The sequence below is a fragment of the Condylostylus longicornis genome, unplaced genomic scaffold, assembly GCF_029603195.1.
Source record: "Condylostylus longicornis isolate FDR11 unplaced genomic scaffold, ASM2960319v2 ptg000034l, whole genome shotgun sequence".
Lineage (NCBI taxonomy): Eukaryota > Metazoa > Arthropoda > Insecta > Diptera > Dolichopodidae > Condylostylus > Condylostylus longicornis.
This window is the reverse complement of record NW_026578003.1, coordinates 2,975,336-2,997,621: the sequence shown is the minus strand read 5'-3', so window position 1 is coordinate 2,997,621 and position 22,286 is coordinate 2,975,336. Positions and strand designations below refer to the sequence as shown.

The window sequence follows — 22,286 nt, the reverse complement described above, 5'->3', positions numbered from 1 at the left end:
TAATTATATAATATTTATTATAAAGTTAAAAGCTAATAAAATAAATTAAAAAAAAAACTAAAGTACTAACAATAAGCTGTCAAACACCAAGCAATTAAAGTAATTTTAGTAATTAAGAGAAAAAAAAAACTACAATACCAAAAAGGAAAAGAAAATTATATTAAGTATATTTATTTATAAAATATAGATTACGAAAAAAAAAACACAATTATTTGCAATCAAATTAATTTTGTTATTAGAAACCTGGATAGAAATTGTAGTAAAACTCTTTCCAATCATCCAGCCAGACTGCAGCTAAACGAGCATTATTATGATTAACAACTTCTGTTGTACCACCAGGAAATGTATATGGTGTTTGCTTACGAAAAACATGACCAACACGGGAACATGGTATTATTTCTAATTCACCTCCACATGTCCATACCTGAATGTTCGTTCATTCGTTTTGTTTTTTTTACGAATTTTTGTTTTTTTTTTGTTTTATAGATTTTGTTTTGAATGGTTTAGGTATTAGACATAAATTGGAATTTTTTAAATTAAAAACAGAATTTTATATATAAGCATTATGCGGACACCAGTTTATAATAATTATTAAAAAATAAAAACAAAATAGACAATAATATTGTTTTGTCTTTTTAGTATAATAATTGAATGAAAATTTATGAAACAGTGATAACATTTTTAAATTATACTTTGTACTTATTACTCCAATATTTTTAACTTTAGATATTTTAAATTAACATTTTTCTCTATTTTCACTGTTTATATAAATTTCATTTGATTGTTATTTTGTTATTAAAATATAATGTTAAAAATAAAATAAGAAGCAAAAGAATATCATAAATAAAAAAAGTATTAAATAAAAATATAAATAAAAGAAGACGATAAATAATTAAACGAAAAAAGGATTAAGTGGTTACGTTATAAATTTAAAATTTATTATTAGTTCCTCGTCTCTACTTTTTTTCATATTAAATTGTATTAATTGAAATACTAAAAATTTGGGGTTAATTATTACATTGTACTTTTGGGTAAAAAGTAGAGGAGCAATAAATTATTATTAGTACGTCAAAAAAGAAAAACAATTTTTTTAGTTTCTCTTAGACTGTAAAAAATCACTTTAGTTTATATTGTTATTTTTTGTTCTAGTATGAATTTTCTAAATATATCAATTTTCATAGTTTAAAAATCTTAGTAATACGTATTTTTTTACTGATTTTCAAACAAATATTTGATAGAGATAGATTTCACCCAGGTTAGAAGAGTTCGATACAATTTAGTCACCATATTATTTAGTCAAAGAAATTTAACAAAAAAAAAAGTTATTCAATCTTAAATTATATAACTAACCTAATAAATCGACCTAACATTTTAGTCAAATTACGATGGTTTAAGGAAATGAAATAAATTTAGAGTAATTAACAAATAACTTGGTTATAATAGTTATTATTTAATAAATTATAAATCTTGAAAATTCTCTGAAAGTTTGATGATACAATTTTAAAATTGGTGCATCATTGTGGTTACAAAATTAATAGTTAATGTACATATTATATATAAATAGTGATTTTCTTTAACATAAACGTAATACACAACTTTGTTTCACATTTTATTTGATTTTGAATGAACATTATTATTGAAATCTTTGTTGTTTCAACACGCAATTAAAAATGAAATGAAAATTATACATTTTAATAGTTTTGTAGTTTTGAAATTCAAATGTGGTAATTTTCCCTATTCTTTTTTAAATTATTTTATAATTTTCCTTATGGTACTTTTAAAATTTGTGTTAAAATTTCGAATTTTATTTTAGGACACATTACATAGGGACATTCACAAAAATAAAAGATAAAACAACAACAAAAAAAAAATTAATAAAAATATTATAATATTAATGTCTGGTTTAGTAACTTACGATTAGTAAGAGCTTATTAAAAAAAACAACATAAATTTTAAAACTACACAAATTTTTTAATTAATTTTAAAAATTAATATAAATTAGACTTAGATTGGGTTAAACTAAATTTTATTTTTAGAATACACCTATGTATATAAGTTATGTATGAATATATACTGAGCCCAAATACACTATGTTGTTATTTTAGTAAATTGATTTTTTTTTTTGCATTAGGATAAATTTACTTATTTCTAGCTTACTTTGCTTATTCTTCTTTGTTAAATAAAGCGTTAAAATGAAATGATAAAATTGAATGTTCTCGCAACATCTAATTAACATCATTTAAAAGTAAAAAAAATATTTTACTTTTTTTTTCTGTTGGTTCTTGTAATTTTTTATTGTTTTTGAATAGACAAAATTATGAAATGAAGAAAAAAAAAATGTGTATTAATAAACGAATTTTACGCGAACCTGTACTCATTGCATAGTAAAAATCTCTCCATTCATCCATCCAAACTTCAGCAACACGTGCTGCATTATGCAATACAATTTTTGCAACACCACCTGGGAAAGTATATGGTGATTTATCGCGAAAGACATGTCCGACATGAGAGCATGGTATAATTTCTAATATTCCACCGCATTGCCATATCTAAATTTAGGGTTTGTTTTTTTTTTTATTTTAATGTATTTTTTTTCAGTTTATAATTATAAAATAATTAAAGAATATAAAATAAGAAAAAAGGGAAATATAAAAAATAATAAATAGATAAAATATTTAACTAAAAAAAGTAAAAAAAAAAAAAAACAAAACAAAAAAATAAAAGTATAACTTTTTCATTTACTTTAAAAAGGAAAATCAATTTTTCTATGTCTATATTCTTAGTGTTCAATTTTTCAAGTTCAATTGAAAAAAAAAGGCATTTTCAAATATTGTATAGTTACCCTAAATGACATTTCCAGATTTTCACCGCCCCATATATCCATTCCTTCATCATAAGAACCAATTTCATAAAAATATTGTTTATCTATTGAAAATAATCCACCAGCCATTGTCGGTGTACGTAATGGTGCTGTTCTATCATTATTACGTCGTTCCATTTCACGTTGTGGAACACGATACCATCGGAAATTTAATTTCCAATTAAATCCACCCCATGTTTGATCTGATGCTGTTACATATTCAAATGTTTCATCTGATATTACATCAATAATTGGACAAACAACTGTTCGTCGATTTTGTACGATACGTGCTAATAATGGTTCTAACCAACCTTCTGTACATTCACAATGTGCATCTAAAAATGTGATAACTTCTCCCTAAAAAAAAAAAAGCACAATTGTTAAAGAGTATGATAGATTTAATATTAAAAATTATTTTGAAAATAAGATTAGATGAATTATAACCACGCTTATATATGTATATATTTTATGATTATGAAACAAAAAGCAAAATCAATTACTTACTGAAACATGTTTGGCACCTAAAAGTCTTGCTCTTATCAGTCCAGATCTTTTGCCAGTTCTTAATACAAAAGTCTTTACTGGCAGCGTTGCTACATATTCATCTAATTTTGTTCCTAAATGATCTGAAAATTTATGGTAATAAATTATAATATACAATTTTGATATCTAAAATTACAATAATTTTTTTATTTTCATAGATTTGATTTTGACAGTTTTAAAAAGAATAAGTGTTACCGCCACAAATATTTTATTGCATTGCTATTACTATTGCTAATCTACTTATTTATCTATCGCTTTAAATATACGCCATTTATTTTGTAAAATTTTTAATAATCAAAAACGAAATACTCGAACGTTGTTAATTAATTTACAGATAATTGTATTTAAATTTTCTTTTCAATTAATTTAATAACAAACATTAAATTATCAATTTATGTTCAGAAATAGAAATTTTACTATGAAATTTCAAACATATAAGTAATTATGTCATAAGTTTTGTGATATTTATAAAAACCTAGTGAAATTAACTGATATATTTTGTAAAAAAAAAAAAAAAAAAACAAAAAATGGGAATTTCTTATTTTTATGTTACTATTTGATAATGAAAATTTAGTAGAAAATATTTACTAAATTGATAACATTCTTGTTTATAAAATGTTGTTTCAAATAATTTTGAAACTCGGATAATATACAAGCAATTTAGTAATTTAAAGTTCTCATTTTGAAATTTTGAAAAGTTGCAAAATATTTATTTGAATTTGAATATTGGTACAAGTATACTGCACTTTATTATAAATTTATAAAATATGTAAAAAATATGTAAGTTATCTTGATTATTTAATTATATCTGTATTATAATACTATTTTGTAAATTTAATACCACAAAAAAACTTTGAATGAATGAATGAACTGACATGAATTGGTTAACCACAATCTAAAAATACATTTATAAGGTTATGTATAAATATGTAATTTCAAATTAATATTGCAATAAAAATATTATATTTCTATATATCTAATATACCTTATATTAACAATTCAAAAGTGTTTGATTAAATATGACATTTTTTTATAATTTTTAAGTTTAAATGATCAGTTCCATTGGCAATAATAAAATTTTTTATATAAGCAATAATTTTTACATATACATACATATATAGTATACAATGAAATTTGTAATGGTAACATACAAGATAAAATTAATTTATGTAATTTCAATAGATAATAATAAATTGCTTAACTAATAGTCTATATATACATAATTATATAACTAACCTTTTTCACTAGCATCATCAACTAAAATAATTTCTTTTAAAACTGGTCTAGGTGAACGATTAATTACACTCCATACTGTTCGTAATAACGTTGACCAGGCTTCATTATGAAAAACTATAACTATGGATGTTGTTGGCAATTTCGGTGGATAATATTTATTTTTACAACTAAAAATAAAAAATATAATCACAGTAATTTTAATTATTTATTTATTTTTAAATTTTATTAAGTTTAACATGTATAGCTATACAAGAATTATTCGAAAATTATTATACATAGGTACTTCACTCATAAAAATAAAGAAAATCATGACATACTCATAAAAAAAAAATGTGAGTATCTGAAAATTCACTTGTTATTATTAAATTTCAAATATTTTTAAAATAAGGCCATATAATCCAAGGAAAATAAATTAAAAACTGTAATAAATTTTTTATTTTACTATTTAAAAAGGAGCTAGCGACAAATTGTAAAATTTTTCTTATTTAAGAAGTTTTTGGTATTATGAAAATTTCAGGCTTTTTATACAAAATACTTGAACAATATTGAATACTTTTGAATGCTTTTCAAGTTTGAACCACAATCTTAACAAATATTTTATTCTAAACCATAAACAGAAGTTGTAATAGTATATTCAGTGTATATATTTTTTACTATTTTAACTTGAACTTTTTCATAATGTAAAAGTCTATTTTTAAATGTTGTTTAGTAAATAATTAAGAATTTATATTTTATTTCAGATTTTCTTTTATGTTCCTCTACAAAATATTGCAATTATTTCTTTTATTAGAATATTTTATAACATGCTGTATATGAAATCATATACAGTTAATAAATTCTGTCTAGAAACTTTAACACGCAGATTAAATTATCTTTTTTTTTCCTCTGAACTAAACTAAATTTTTATTTTTGTATTGTATACCCAGTATGAAAATATGTTAAATAACGTAATAATAATACGTAATGCTAGAAAACTCAATTTTGAAAAATAAATATGACTGCGCAGTGGCAGTGCACATTGCATTGCGGATTGTAGGTAAAATAAAAAACTATTTTTTTTCTCTTTTGCAGAGAGAAAAAATAGTTTCTTATTTTAAATACTGTTTTCATATAAAATTTATATTATATTTTTATATCGATTTAATTAAATATAATTACATTTCATTATTATAATTATTCATTTAAATGACTACATCAAAATAAGAAAAAAATTAATATTTAAGTAACATATAATTTTTTTTAGATTGTTAGATTTTTTTTACATGACAATGAATGCATTAATAACATACATAAATGCAAATTATTTTAAATAAAAAAATAATAAAAGATTAATAAAAAGTATTGAGTAATTTTTTAAGTGTTTGATTTTTCAATTTAAAGGAAGAGACTAGATTTAACTTTTTATTTGAATCAAAAAATCAAATGATATCATCTAACTTTTAAAAATGATTTTATATGTATTTCTGGCTGGTTCATGTAGGGTGTTAAATTTTAAGCCAGTTTTTTATAAATACATTTAATAAGAATATTCTTAATTGTATGTTTTTCAAAGATGTTATCGACGAAGGCCGAACTCGAATTGTTGTCTATCTTTCCGTGTTCAAATTGATAATCAGAATCAGACTACGCCGATTTGAAACTGTAGCGATCATGCGAGAAATATTTAAAAGTGATAAAAATACGAAAAGACAACAAAAAATCCACCTTTAAAAAAGTGTTATTTATTGATATTAATGTTAAACACAGCGTTTAATATATATTTTTAAGCTGCTTCTACTGTATATACAACACTTTGTTTTTTAGAATTTATTGAATTCAAAGTGACGTCAATTTGATATTATTGTAGAATTGCTACATTTACCTATTTTCATATATATATGCATAAGTAGGTATGTACACTATACACTTAAGTAATTGATCTATAAACAATCTTTTATGTTTTATTCAAAAATTTAATTTTTTCCATTTTCTTTTCTTTCTTGGTTTTTGCTTCCTATACTTGCTTTACTTCAATTCTAATTCTAAATTACACGCAATGAGAACTTACTTTTCATGTCGTACATCGGCTAAAGAACGATTTATTGAGATCATATCACTAGCTAATAAATTAAATTGATTTTCTTTGAATTTTTCTTTCATTAATTCTTGCATTTCTCCAGGAATTTTTACTGGTCTACCTAAAATAGATAATAACAAAACCAAATTAAATTAATATTATATATATAAGCATATGTATATGCATATACATACAAGCAATGAATGTACATTAGAAAGAATATAAAAAAATTTTAATTATTTATATGTACAATACTGCACAAACTATATATATAAATTGTTATAAAAAAAAAAAAAAAAAAAAAACAAAAATAACACAAGAAGAAAAGCAAAAATATATATAAAACACTTACCCATTTCACCTGGTTTTCCTCTAATTTCTTTTACAGGTGGAACTGGTTTCCATTTTTTTAATACAACACTACGATATGTTAAAGAAACTGTTATTCCATTATTATTATTATTGTTGCTATTATTTATATTGCTGCCATCAGCATTTTTATCTGTATCTATTTCAGATTCATCTACCATACTATCTTCATCGACTAATTTCCCTGATTCAGGTTGTATCTGTAATAAGCAATAAATAAAGATACGAAAAATTAATTTTTGAAGTAAGTATATAAAATAAAAATGTGTAAGTTCATAAAAAAAATATATTATGATATTGTAATTTACATCATGTAAACATTATATTGTATATATGCAGAGTGTTCCGTTCTATAACTGAATGGAGTATTCTCTTTATTAAATTTTTAATTTATTCTCTCTTTCTATATTTTATTTAAATTTAATTATTTAATGACGATTTCAATAATTTGCTAAATTATGTACTATCACAACATTATCCAAAATTCGAAATCGGGGTATCTAGCACATCGAAACTGCAATAATTCTATGTCAGTACAAAATTTAGCGACCAATATTTGTCAATATATTGTTATTTAGTAGTAATTATTATCGCAACTTTGATGCTAGACTAAAATAATTTTAAAAATCTTTCTTGATTTAGATTTATCAGTAATTATATATAAAATAATTAGACTTTTAAATTTCAGGTCTCGCTCGTAGGATTGCTGTAAGCCGTTCATTCAGGAAGAATGGTAAAAAATAAATTTAGTGATCTTACTCTTTTTTCAAAATTGAACATAGATGTTAATTACACGAAAGTAGGTATGATCTTTCAGTTCTTTATGTTGCAAAATCATGTTGATCTATCTTTTAATGATTTAGACATGACGAAAATTGCCATTATTTTATAATATTAGTTATAATCTTCCAAAATAAGTTAACAATATAGATATTTTGTGGTATACTGTGGTATCTACCACACTTTGTAGTTTTATTTTACAATGAAGATAAAGAATTAGATATTTTCCAGACATTTTCATCTTTTAACACAAAGATAATGTCCGAATAACATATAAATATTTTAATACATACTTATATATTTTTATATAATATTATTATATACATAAATTATAACGGGAATAATTACAAAAATTCTTAGTAATCTAATCTAAAAAGAATGTTTAATTGGTAATAAGTATGGATGTCTGATAAAAATAACTTGAATCTTCAAGAGTACGTAAGAGATCGAATACAATAATTATGTGTGCATTATTTGAACAAGTAATAATAATTTCTCGTTTTCAAAATTATCACATAAATACCATATATTTATGTATATATATATATATCTTAAATACCATACCTATATGTATGTATATATATACGTATACAGTATAATAAGTAGAATTAAACGTATAGGATTTTTATTTCATTTAAATGTAATTTTTATTTATTCAATTGTGATCGGATGCAACTGAATAAGCAAATAAAGTTTAATAAATAAAAAAAAATATTTTAAATTTTTTATAATATTAAATGATTTTTCATTTAGTATTGCAATCTATGCGTACAAAATTTGTTTGTGAAATTTTCATTATTTTCACAGCTTAATTCTTGGGGAAATGATCAGGGTTTTCTCATCATTTTGAAATTTGTTTTTTAGCAAAGGACTAGGAAAACGAAAATTTGTGAATAATAATCAAATTTTAAAGTAATTGTGAATAAATTGAAACATAGATTAAGGTTACCACACCTTACTTGAGTTACAAATTGCAGTAAAATTACATTTAAAATGAACAATTTGTTGAAATTAGCTTGATGATACTCTTCTAAAAGAATTCTTGACTTCTTTTATAACGTATTGCTGTCAGGACTAACAGTAAAAGTACATTATGTGAAATTATTTCACAGCTTTTTCAAAGGATTTCGATTTTTGTAAGAGTGGTGTAGATTGACCATTAAGTTTTGCAAATTAATTTAACTTTGCAAATTTCTGTGTAGAATATTACGTAAAAGAAAATGAAAGAATATTACATGAAAGAAAATAAGTTGAAACTTAAAAAAAATTGTCTGGATCTTTTTTGCCATAGGCGATTTGCCATCCTTTCTCATATTATCTCATATAACTCGCGCTAGACAACAGAATATGAGATTATATTATTGTTGTAATTATATTTAGTAAAAGTGATTAAAAATATCTTCATATTATTGATTCGAGATGACAATGAAAGTATACTTAACTATAGAATACAAAAAATTATGTTTACACGTTCGTTTTTATTTCTTTTGAAATATTAAATTTCCGCTATTACGATGTAGTGTTTCTTCATTTCTACATGTGCAAGTTTTTGTAAACATCGATCAATCAAAATAATAAAAAGAAAATAACATTCACATTAAAATTTTTATAAATACAATACAGAAATTATTCAATTCTGACTTCTCATTTTAATGTAAATGCAGTAAAAATACTTTTAAAATTCTAAATCAACTTCATTTATGGTGCAATTTTATTAAATTGAAATTTTCCACGTCAAATATATTTGAAATTGGTTTGAACTTAATGAAAGCTTGGGTAAAAAAGTTTGTGACAGATGAAGAAAATAATTTGACAGAAAATCATTTTTTATAAATTTATTGCTTGTTTTTATTTTTTTAATGTCAATTTAGATGTTTTTTAGTGTTTCTGTTTTATGATAATATATTATTAGTTTTTATAATATATTTAGTTTATTAGAACTTCTTATTCTCGCAAATGATTTTTATAGTTTACTACTCGGCACTTTCTCACAAATGAAAATTCATTTGCCTAAGCACGCTTGTAAAAATTCAGAGTGGTTGCCTTGCAGCGCTTCCACTAGTGCTTATTTAAATATATTAAATATTTTTTGACAACCACATATGACGTTCATTTAAGTTTACAATTAAAAATATGTTGTCGAAATTCAAAGTCTATCTATCAAAGTTTTCGTATTTAAAAGACATTGCCAGGACTATAATGAAAATTAAAGTAATTTACAATATTTACATAATTAACATTACTTACATATTTAGTTGTAAAGGCATTTTTTATGGGCTTATCACTACTTTGCCGCCATTTATTGGATATGACAAATATATTATTGACATAAATTCAAATAATGCACTTTCACTAAAAGTATGTGTATGTAACGTATGTAGCACATATGTAATAATAAAAAAAAAAAGGAAAATAAAAACAGGGCCACAAAAAAAATTTATAATATTATTTTGACTTAAAAAACTTAATTTGTTTCAATAATAATATTACGTTTTGGTGAGTAACAAAAACAAAAATAAAAGAAAAATATTGAATAAAAGAATTAAAAATGAAATGTTTTTTTTTAATTTCATTACATTGTTGGTAAATTCATTTTAAATTTAATGGTACTTACATATCCTACATACAGAAATATCCATGTATTCTATTGTCATTAACATGTTAATCGGATTATTTTTTTCCAACATTCGCTTGTACTGATGTACATATTATATAAAATACTTACTTATATTTGAATAGATTTTTAAATGAATTAGTGAAAACTCGTGTTAGTAATGTACATAACATGGTACTTGAATAGAGATATGTATAGTATGTAGGTATATACAGAGTGGTCCGCTTCAAGTGTCAAAGCTCTCGGGAGATGATTCGTTGGAGTTTTTCTCGGGAGATATTCGGTGGAGGAGTGATGGGGTGAGAGAGGGGGCCGTTGAGTGTAATTGAGGGAGTAGGAGTTGAGAATGCAACTTCGAAATCGTTGATGCTAGAGTAAAGTTTTTTCGGATACTTGCTCGGAGTCTGCACACTTGGGCTTGGGAAAACCCACATACCATGAGGCGTCTAAGTTCCCTCTCACCACCCATAAGGGATTTTTTTTTTTTATAAAAAATTCCAACGAATCACCTCCCCAAAAGCTTTAACACTTGGACCAGACTACCCTGTATATTTGAAATAATACTTTTAATATCAAAAAATGAACAGCAAAAAAAAAAATATCTATTCTATTAAAAAAAAATTTAGCCTTAAAACTTGAAATTTCTAATTTCGTAGTATTATTAAACAAAAGATAACAAGAATTTTTTTATTTTAAAAACAAAATACATTTAAATTAACAATATTTTTTTTAAATTTAAAATTACATAGAGATTTTGAGATATTTTATAAAATCTATTAAATGACTTAATTAAATTGATTTGAAAATTAATTTTAATTAGTTCCTAACCAACTTACGGAAAATGGTATTAAATATGTACTAGCGCCCCCCAGAAAAAATATTTCGTTGTGCATAATTATAAAAATTACCTTTTATCACTTAAAACTTTGCATACAATGATATTATAGTTAATAAATTTTTATATAATTGCCATAATTAAAAAATATTAGTCATTTTTGTAATCTGAGCAGATTAAAAAACTCATTCGCTATATTTTGTAACATTCAAAATAACCTGTGAGACTGTATAGCAGGAAAGGCTTTATTATTTTGAAATCTAAACAATTTTTAAAATGAAGTAATTACATATTTTGAAAGACTAATATTTAACAGGTTTCGAAGAAAGTCCGCTGATGCAAAATATTAAAAATAAATTATAAAATTTTTATTTTTTAAATAACTTAATATTTTTAGGATGAAGAAATTAGTTGGCATTGCCATAATTAAATTGTAAATTAAATTGTTAACGTTCATATACAGACGTACAATGTGTATGAGATTCTCGAAGGAATTACAAATTATTACCTTATATAGTACACTATAACTATAAAGAATTAAAATTTATATCATCATAAGTATGAGAATTAGAATGAAATTTTTAAATTCTTTTCTTTTGACCGTAATTTTGAAAATTTTTTCCTCGATAAACATATTGTTTTCTTATATTAATTTAAAATAGCAAAATTTGTTCTTCGAATTGTTAGTCAATTTTTTATTTAATTTAATTTACCAAAAGAACTCTTTTGTAAACAAAAACGGGAAATATTTTTTTCAATATTAAAAGAATAAAAGACTAAAAATTTCAATATCGTTTTTATAATATTCTATTTGCATTAAAGTTATTTTCGTTACACCATTCATTTATAATAAAAGGGTGATCATAAAGGTCATAGATTTTTCATTTTAATATTAATTTATTTATTTTTTTTAATTTATTAGCTACACTTATTTAAGTAAAATTAAATGTATACTTTGATGGTCACCTAGCTGGTCAAATTTACATTTTCCCCTATTTATGGTTAATTAAACAGCTGTACAAAATGGATATACAAATACATATTTTTACACAATTTCAAAAAAAAAAAAAATGGAAAATAAAACAAAATTGAAAATAAAAAGGCAGATGAATAAATAATTGGACAAATATATGTAAGTAAACAAAAATAAATTAATTATATAGCAATATACAAACAAACAAACAAATAAAAAGAAGAATGAAACTAGTTAAATTTATTAAAATATTACGATAATAAGATGTCGAATTAATAATTTGGAATAACCTTTTTAACTTAATTAAATTTTTATAAATTTTTTTTAAAATCAATCAGGGACGTCTCTATATGAAATATTATTTTATGGAAATTGTGTGTGGGACGACCGTAAACAAGGATGAAGTAGATTAAATCAAAAAAAAATTAAGAATTTTTCTAATTTGTATATTAAAAATATAATAGTATTTTTCAGATGCCTTTGATATAGTTGCCAGTATTATAAGAACAAACTACATACTTAGCTTTTAGAAGTTCCGAAGATATGGTCCAAAATAAAAAATAACCCTGAAGATCCCCCCATGCGTGACAAAACTTGAGCAATAAAAAAAAAATCAGTTCATAGCAGAAATTTATATAAAGGAGTGCAAAAATTGTTTTTTCTCTATTCCCCAGATGAATTTCTGGGGAATGCCTATACAAAATGAGAATTTTGTTACAATTACAATATCTTCCATATTTCTTGTATTATGGTCGGTGGAACATATTTATGTAAATTTCATTTAATTCTTAGTAGGTATACATATTTTTAAAAATAATATTAATGTTTACATTTTTTTAACATAATAAAATGTTACATTTGAGACTATACAAGTACGTTACTTCTGAAATCATTGCTTCAGTATACACTATACTTCAGATATATACGTAAATTATGTCCGCTGATGTACTTACACTTTGAAATAATAATTAATTATGAATACCTTTTTTTTTTTTAAATAATACAATAATAAAACATTGAAAATTTCAAAAATTATAACACTACACTGACACCTAAGCTAATAATTTGTTAAAACTATTTTACGGTTGAAATGATCCACTGAACAAATTGAACGTGAATAATTTAGAAAATTGTAAATAAAAAAAAAATTTATTTTCATATTCTAAATCTGGAATTAAGTTGTAGGGCTATAATAAAAATTGTTTCTAAAAAAACAATAATTGTGACAAAGTTGATTTAATTTTACTTTTCACTTTTATTTTTCTATTTTTTTTTTTCGTTTATTCCTCTTGAAAAATTTCATTTTCTGAAATTCTATATTATGCTGCTCTTTTAGTTTCCTCAATGAAATAGAAATTTGTTTTACCTATTTTCCAAATCACTTGAATTTATGTAACATTGATTGAAAAAAAAAATATTAAAATTGTTGAATAAAAATGGTATAGAAGAGTGTAGGGTAGGTTGTGTTGCTGCTGGTTTTCACTTCAATTGTATTTAATGATTTTTTTTTCATTTTCACATGCCTATTGTTTTCTATGCGTAAATATTTGATTTTCTCTTTTTAATTTCAATTTTTTACTGTTTGTTAAATAAAAAAAAAATATTTTTTTTTTTTTACAGTTCAAAAGGTTCTATAATAAATAAATTATATTAAGTATTCCCGCATTTTTCATACTAAAGTGGCTAATATAATATAAAAAATAGAATTTATTCATTTAGAAATTTTTAGAATTTATATAATCAATTTTGTTAGCATATAACAATAAACAAAAAAAAAATATAATACAAATCATTAATCAATCGAGCATAAATTATGAAAATGATTTTTATTTTTAATATAAAAATATTTAAGGGATTAATGAATTGACAATTCTATTTTAATTTTATAATGATGAAAAAGTAAATGTAACAAAATATATTCAAATTCAATTTAATAAAAAATTCAATAATTTAATTAAAAATAAATTTTTTTTTAGTATAAAATGCATTGTTGCCAGTCACTTTGTTTTTCATACAACAGTGAAGATTTACACATCTTAAGAAAACTTTAGAATACTGTAAAACTTTTCATCGTACTGAATTAATCAACTTTAAAATTAAATCATGACAATAATAAATTGGATAAATTTTGGAAAAATTAAGAATATTTTAAACTATATTTTGAGAAATTTCTTACTTGTATGTCAAAATTTACTTTAAAACATCAAATTTATAGAAAACAAATAAAATTTTAAAATAATCTTGAAATACTTAAATTAAATACATTGGGTAAGCTAGATCAACTTTATTATTAGCAACAATATTCAGTAAAACGAAACCGGGAAGAGGGAAAAATTAAACAAAGTTAAGTACTTACATAGTTATTATTCACACAAAAATATACAAGTAAATTTTCCTTTATTTAAATAGGTAAATATTTCTTTTTTTGCAAGTAAATCAATTCAATATTTTAACAGTGCATTCATTCATTTTATCTCAAAAATGCATGCCTATTTATATAAAGGATATTTATATATTAAATAATGCTTAACAATATAAAATTAAAGTGACCCGTGTTTAATATTCAAATATAACTTTTTCTGTTTTTTTTTCTGTTTTATTCTATCTGTAGTTTACATAAGCTACATACAATCCAATTACAAATATTTAATTAACAGTATATATAACAATATTATAACACTTATACTACAGTATAAATAGTGTAATATGTATGCATGTTGTATAACAAGCAAAAACATTTATGCATAAATGTACATATGTATTATTTTTGTATACTCTTATGAATATGGCAACACACATTTGAATTGTAACGTAATACAAACACTTACAGAATTACAATCAAAATAGGTACTGCGGAAAATATCCAAATTGCAAATAAATAATTGAATTAAATAAAATGGGAAAGCAAATTGTAATATTGAAGATAAATAATACGATAATAAAAAAAAAGGGTTGAAAAGATTAATTTTCAATATTGTATCAAGGAATTTTAGGACTGTACAGATAATAAATGGCAATAAAGTTTGTACAAAAGAATATGTAAACACTCTCTTTTCAGAAAATAAGAGAAAGAAATTTTTTTTTTTGCTCTTTGCCTTTTGTTTTTTTCTTTTTGTTTTATCATTGCTATATTTAATTGGGGCTTTTATGTACATATTTTTTAAATGTTATGAAAATGATTCAAATGAATAATCAAAATATTAATTCGTTTAGAAGACCTGCAAAAAGTCCCAAAAGTAAAGGGGTCTTCTTGAGAAAGAAAATTTCCACGGGATTCAATTTAAAAAAAAAATTAGTGTTTTGAAATATTTTTGAATTCAAAAGCTTTTTTTTAATTGGCATTGCGTTATCATGTGCATCTGAAGCGATGCAGTCATTAACTATTAATTTAATAGAGTTAATATGCAAATATATTTGGTTTTCTTGTACAGTTTTATTACTGTACTAACAATTTTATTCGAATTTATCGTTTTCAATTGAATATAACAAGCGGCGTTATTCAAAAACTAACCTTTTCCTGAGAAAATAATTTGACATAGTATAATGATCTCACTTGGTTTGTTCAATAAATACTTAAATACGAGTATGTGTCTTAAGAACAAGTTGATCAACGATTATTCCCTTTTAAATATGTCTTTTTTTTTTTATAAATGTACTTATTTTATTTGCTCTTACATATATATATGTATATAAATAGGTACATTATTTAAGAGCCCGCGTAATTATCGTTTTAATTAATTAAAAATTTATTTTAAATAAATTACATGTGAATAAATTTTATATAATTATAAAATACGAATCTAGTAAGGAAAACCCTTTGATTTAATTTCTCTTTTTTTTTCTATTTTTTTATTGAATATTATTTATTTAGTGGTACCTTTTATTTACATTAAAAAAATTATGATAATTTATTGTAGAAGATTGTAAATATAATTATCAAATAATAGAATTTTATTATAAAAAATATACTTAAAACAGAGCATACTAATTAAAAGCTAACAAGGATTATTATTGTTTAAAAATTTACCTTTTGAAGAGAATATTTTTTTAAAACACTAATTAAGGATTCTAGAAAATTTAATGAAACTATAAATGTTTGTTGTAAAACATATATAGCTAGCTAACTTATTAATTTACCAACTAGCGAATCTAATAAAATACTGAAATAATAACTAAACTTAATATGTAATTAACATTAAAATAAATTGATTCCTTAAGTGTTGAGTAATTCTAAAATATATAATCAATTACAAAAATAATATCAGTTAAGTAATACATTTTGTTATAAAATATTGTTAACAAACATAAAATTTAATATTTTAAAATGAAAAATTCTGAGAACTTCTCTTTTTTTCTTCCTCGATTCAGAATAAAAAGTAATCGGCTCACAACATTAAATAATCATCTCTAAAAATACTTAATGGTTTTTGTTATTTTTCAAAATGTAATTTGAGTACGCATACATACATACATATTTATATTTGTACAAATTTTTTTATTATTGCCTAAAGCATTATATGAAGGTATACTTGATTAACTTTTATTAAAAATAATTTACCATACACTCAAACTCTAGAAAAAGAATTTAAAGAATTATTTACTTAAGGGATTAGAATATAATTTAATTTTATTAAATTGCAAATTTTGTTTAAAAACAATCAACAACTTTTTAAATTTTAATATTTTTATAATATATTATAGTATTTATACAGGGTGATCAAAAAATTAAACGAATTTTTGATTTAATTCTTTTTTTTTAAATAACTTTAAAATCTTAAAGTAAAATTATTTGTTTTCTTGTTATATTTATATAAAAGATTATTTTAAGTTTAATGAAGCTTAAGGAATTAGGAAAAGTTTTGTAAAAAAAAAAGGGGAAAAATTTGATCTTTCCTAAAATTAGAATCCTTGGTATTCTGAAAGTATATAAAATTGTCATCTAGTTAAACAAACAAAAATTTTATCCACTTTACATGTACAAAACGATGATATATATATAATATTGTTTTCTTTACTGATTCACCCTGTATATATGATTTATCAATAAACCGGTTTTTTTTTTGACTTATAATGTTATTGAACAAAAAGTGTTGCCGTTAATTTCAACATTATCTTTTATTTCTTAAAACAATAAATGAGGTTATGCATAAGCAAAATTTATTAATTACGTATTAAAATATTTTTTTCCATACTGACATGTCAAATACACAATATTTATTTAAACATTTTTTTTTTGAGTTATGAATTATTAGAAAAAAACTTTTGCACACATTTAAAAAAAATAATCTGAATATTAAATTTTTATGAAGATCTAATTTATTAACAAACTAATAAGTTTCTCTTATAATTTTAAATTACGAATGCAGGTAAATAAACATGCATGTGTGTATTTGAAAAATCTGGATTTGACAACTTTACCTTGCCATTTTAAAGTTTAATAAAAATGAAGTTTTATAACAAAAAAAGTTTTTTCTCTGCTTAATTAAAAAAAAAAATTCGTTTTATGTAATAAATTGGGACGTCAAATAAATACAGAGATAAATATCGATCGATTTTTTCTGTACAATTTGAAAAACAATTGTGATAATAAAAGAAAAAAAAAATTAAACAAATTGTACATATGCATACGTGTATGTGTTTATATTGTAATAGGAAGTTTTAAAAATCTGTTTCAGTTGATGAAAAAAAAAATTTAATTTGAAAGAAAAAAAAAACAAGATAAAGAATGATAATTTCAATTAAAGTCTGTTATTAGTGACAAATATAAATGACGAGCAAATGATAAAAGTTTATTGTTTATTTATTGCAAATTTTCTAAAAACAAAAAAATTGTTTGATTTCACAATTATTGCTTTTATTGTAACTTTGTATTTTTTTTTTTTAAATTTAATTAGTAATTGAATTTTAGGGATTTTTGTTTCGTAATTAAACTATATACTATTTTACTAATTACTCCAAATTCAGAGAGTTCAGCACATATAACGGCAAGTTATCAAAAGTGAAAATAAATAAAATTTATCTGTCAAAAAAATATTTTTTTGATGTTTGAATATTTTACATCAAATTTATATTAAAACAGATATTTTCCAAAACTATAAAATTTAATTTTAAACACACAATTAATATTAAATAAAAATATTTCAAGTAATTCGGTAACACTGCTAATTTCTAGTTTTTTTTTTGCATTCGAGGTTCAATAAATTTTCTAAGAATGCAAAACTATACTTTTAAGAGTTACACACAATGTTTATAACAATAACTTATTATTTTCTAACATAAATATTTCTTCTTACCATAGATTACTTATCGCACATATATACATACATGGGTGAAAATTTAAAAGTTAGCACATTTGCGTCACAAAAAAGTAAGCTTAAATAAATACTTTTTTAGAAAATAAATCAAATTTTAATTAATAAAATAAAAATTATAAAATCTTTAATTTTAAATAAAAAAAATTTTTAGATTGCAAAAGTAAGTATTTTTGGAAAATTTTGGAAAATTGTCGGAGCGCGTTTTCTGTTTTCATATAAATGAAACTTGTCACAGACCACATTTTTAATTTTCAATTTAAATTTTCATGAACTTCCCCCACAGAAGGATATATTTTAAATTACATTGCAAAATTATTTCATTATTTTTAAATAAAAATCAAAAATTAGTTTTTAAGTTTTAATTTATTTTAATGTAATTTTAACAGAAAAAAAGTGTGTCACTAGAATTGTTCAACTGCGTTACTTCAACTATGTTACATCATAAAATTTTTTAAAATTAATCATTTTTTTAAATATTTTGGCATCATTATTTGTTTTAAAGAATACGCAATAAGTCTGTTCGGGCTAGTGGTGAATGTTGTTCCAAACACATCGCTGGAGATAGTTTGAATTTTTTTTGCCGTGAATGTAAAACGCTTTTTTCAACTGTGTTACGTGGCTTTTGTTTAAATATTTTTTTTAAAAATTCAAAAAAGTGGCATATTATTAAGCAAACCAAGTAAACTAACCAACTGTATACTTTAAAATGCAAAAATATGTTGTAGTTTTATGTTAATATACTTTTTATTTTAAAATATTCTACTGCGTTACTGTTCAACTGTGTTACTAAATTTAAGTAACACTACTGAAGACATGGTAAGAAAGTTGATTTTTAAGGCAGTTTACTCTAAGTTGGTGAATAAATTCTTAATAATTTTACATACAAATAGGCGATAACATATTTTATTGATTATTATACAAAATGCCACTATCTATTTATATTTTAAATATGTATATTGTTAAAAATGCAAATGAAAAACTTAACCGAATATATACAACTTCATCGAGAGGAAAAAAGTTAATATCTTAGCATATTAAACAACAGCATGAAATTTACTGTTTTTGTTTTAATTTTTTTTGTTAATATACTGAAGACTGAATCAAATTTTTCAACAGTGTTACTATATTTTCCACTGCGTTACTGTTTTGTCACAAAAAAAATCAAAAAAAAATATTGTTTTAAACTTTTTTCTTCAAATTTAAGCTCTTAATTTTTTTGTTATGGACATTTTTAGAATAAAAAATTAATTTCTAAAGCAGTTATGTAAAAATTCCTGCAAGAAAAAAACTATTAAATAGTTTTATTTTAAAAATAAAAACTTTAAATTTAAAATTAGTAACACAGTTGAAATAACTTATAATTTATTTTTTTATAAAAATGATTTTTCAATATTACAGAATAAATTTATTTATAACTTTAATTACAAATGAGAGTAAAATATGAAAATAATAATTTCCATTGAAGAGATCGAAAAATTTAAGATATTTTTATCGGTAACGTAGTTGAACTAAATTCAAACCTGAGCTTACTTTTTTGGTTATAATTTCTAAAATATTTACAAAACCTCCGGACCACTTGAGGAGATTGTACATTATATATTAGGCAACTATAAAAAAATTATTTTAATAAAAAATTCTAAAAAAATAATTTGGAAAAAAAAAAATTCATTTGTGCAAACTTTTAAATTTTGACCCACATATATATACTTCTTTTGAAAGGATTTATTGTACTGTATGTAGATGCATCATCTATTCAGTGAGGATTATTATTATTTTTTTTTTTCTTATTTAATCAATTTTCTTGCAATTTTATTCATATAAAAAAAAAAGTATAAGAAAAGTTTTTTTTTTTTTTTGAAAAGCTATAAGAAAAATAAGGAAAAAATTATTTTTATGCACCCATGCGAACATATACAAGTAGTCCATTGGGTATAATAAATTTGCTAGTTTATTTGCAATATTAAAATGTTAACATTCTCACATCATATATTTTTGTACATTGTATTTAGTGTGTGTTTATTTATAAAATAAGTATTGAAAGTATTAATTGGCAATAATGATTGATTTTGACATGTCTCTCACCATAGCTCTGTACCTCAATGGATAAAACTGCAAAAATGGTATATTGTTGCATTTAGCATTTACCATATTGACATGTTGTTAGCTTCATTGTTAGTTTAATTGTTTCGTGTACAAATGAGTTAAATTTAAATTTTTAAGTCACAAACACTTTGGAAGTTATTGAATTTAAATACAATTACTTACTTATTATTTAGTGTTACAGTTTTCAGTGTTGCCTGACATAAATAATTTGAAAAAAAAAAAAAATAGTATTCAATTGTTATTTCAAAATGTTATTTAAATTTTTTTTATTTTCTTCAATCAAAAAAAATTAATAATATTATGATCAATTAAAATTACAAAATATACGGAAATTAATGACCCCACGTAATGTTCTCATATTAGTTAATTCGGGACTCAAATTTCGTCCCGATATAATAGTAATTTTGGTACAGGATTTTAAATTGTATTAAACAGTTGCTTTTGTTGAAACAATTATGTTTGATTCAATTTTTTAATTTATTCAAATATTAGTATACTGAGAAAATTTGGCTTAAGAGTTTTTTTTTTTTGTTGTAAATTCTTTAACATAATCTAATCTTTCATTTTTTTTTAAAAACTTTATACGCATAGTTTCTTCGGCCAACTATAAATTTTTATTTTATATAATTTTGCATTATTTTTTTCTTTCAAAATTTAGGACATGACTTTACTACTTTCCAAGCTTCTAAAGTATCCAGTGCAAGCAATAAGAATACAATAAGAAAAAAATTTGTTTTTTTTTTTGTTCTGATAATTTTTTACTTTATACTTATGTAAAAGAAATTATGTCACGAAGGTTTTTTCACCCTTTTCCATTCAATAAATATTTAAACTACGTGAATTTGTAAGAAGTTTTAAATAAAAAAACTTTATAATTCTATAAACGTACACAATGTAGTTTTCATAAATTTTATAATAAAAATTGATAAAAAAAAAAAAGTAAAAACAATTACAGTGTTTCACTTAAAAATTTTTTATGAATTTTTTTGAATCGATCGATGTTAAATGCATTTTCTTTTTTTTTTCTTTAAAAAATTGTCTTTTTTGCATAATCTTAATTTATACCGTTTTGTTGTTAATATTTGAAAAAGTTGGAATTTCTTTATTCTTAAACTAGAATTTCCAAATAAATTTTATAATGAAATTTAATTATAATTGTTAAGAAGAATTATGAAAAATTTATTTAGATAACGTGATTTTCAAAGATATTAAGTACTTGATGCATAAATTATGGTGCGCTATAGTTCATGTTACTACCAATATGATGGAATTTTAATGAAAACTAAAAGTCAAAGAAACTGGTTTGATTGCGAGTAAACAAACGTTATTTTCTAAAATTTACGGAAAAGAGCAAATGTACGTTCTTTGCTTGAAATTTTTATACTTTATATAATGCCGTAAGTCAGAATAAAATTTCGGAAACCAGAGTAATTAAGTATACAAATTTAGAATTTAAATTGGCGTGTTAAAAGTAAAGATTTAAGTTTTTTTCTCGATTTTATGGAAATCATCTTAAAACAAATTTGAGTTTTCCAAGAAATAGTCACTTCTTTTATTTAATACTCGTAAATAAAGCACATTTTTTTTAAATTTCATGTTAGAA

At 22.2% G+C, this 22,286-nt stretch overlaps 1 protein-coding gene across 3 annotated transcripts in view; it reads right to left on the bottom strand.

The window, feature by feature from the left end:
• Positions 1–22,286, bottom strand: part of LOC129608760 (polypeptide N-acetylgalactosaminyltransferase 5) — a 72,186-nt gene that overhangs the window by 2,797 nt on the left and 47,103 nt on the right. For 2 of the 3 annotated variants that reach the window (XM_055520459.1, XM_055520457.1), the window contains 6 exons: positions 7,048–7,264; positions 6,687–6,816; positions 4,640–4,806; positions 3,365–3,486; positions 2,843–3,217; positions 2,369–2,549 (listed from right to left, as the gene is read on the bottom strand). In XM_055520459.1, coding sequence (XP_055376434.1) covers positions 2,369–2,549; positions 2,843–3,217; positions 3,365–3,486; positions 4,640–4,806; positions 6,687–6,816; positions 7,048–7,264 — 1,192 coding nt within the window. Of the gene's footprint in view, positions 1–243; positions 425–2,368; positions 2,550–2,842; positions 3,218–3,364; positions 3,487–4,639; positions 4,807–6,686; positions 6,817–7,047; positions 7,265–22,286 lie in introns of all 3 variants that reach the window. The other variant, XM_055520458.1, reaches the window with a different exon arrangement.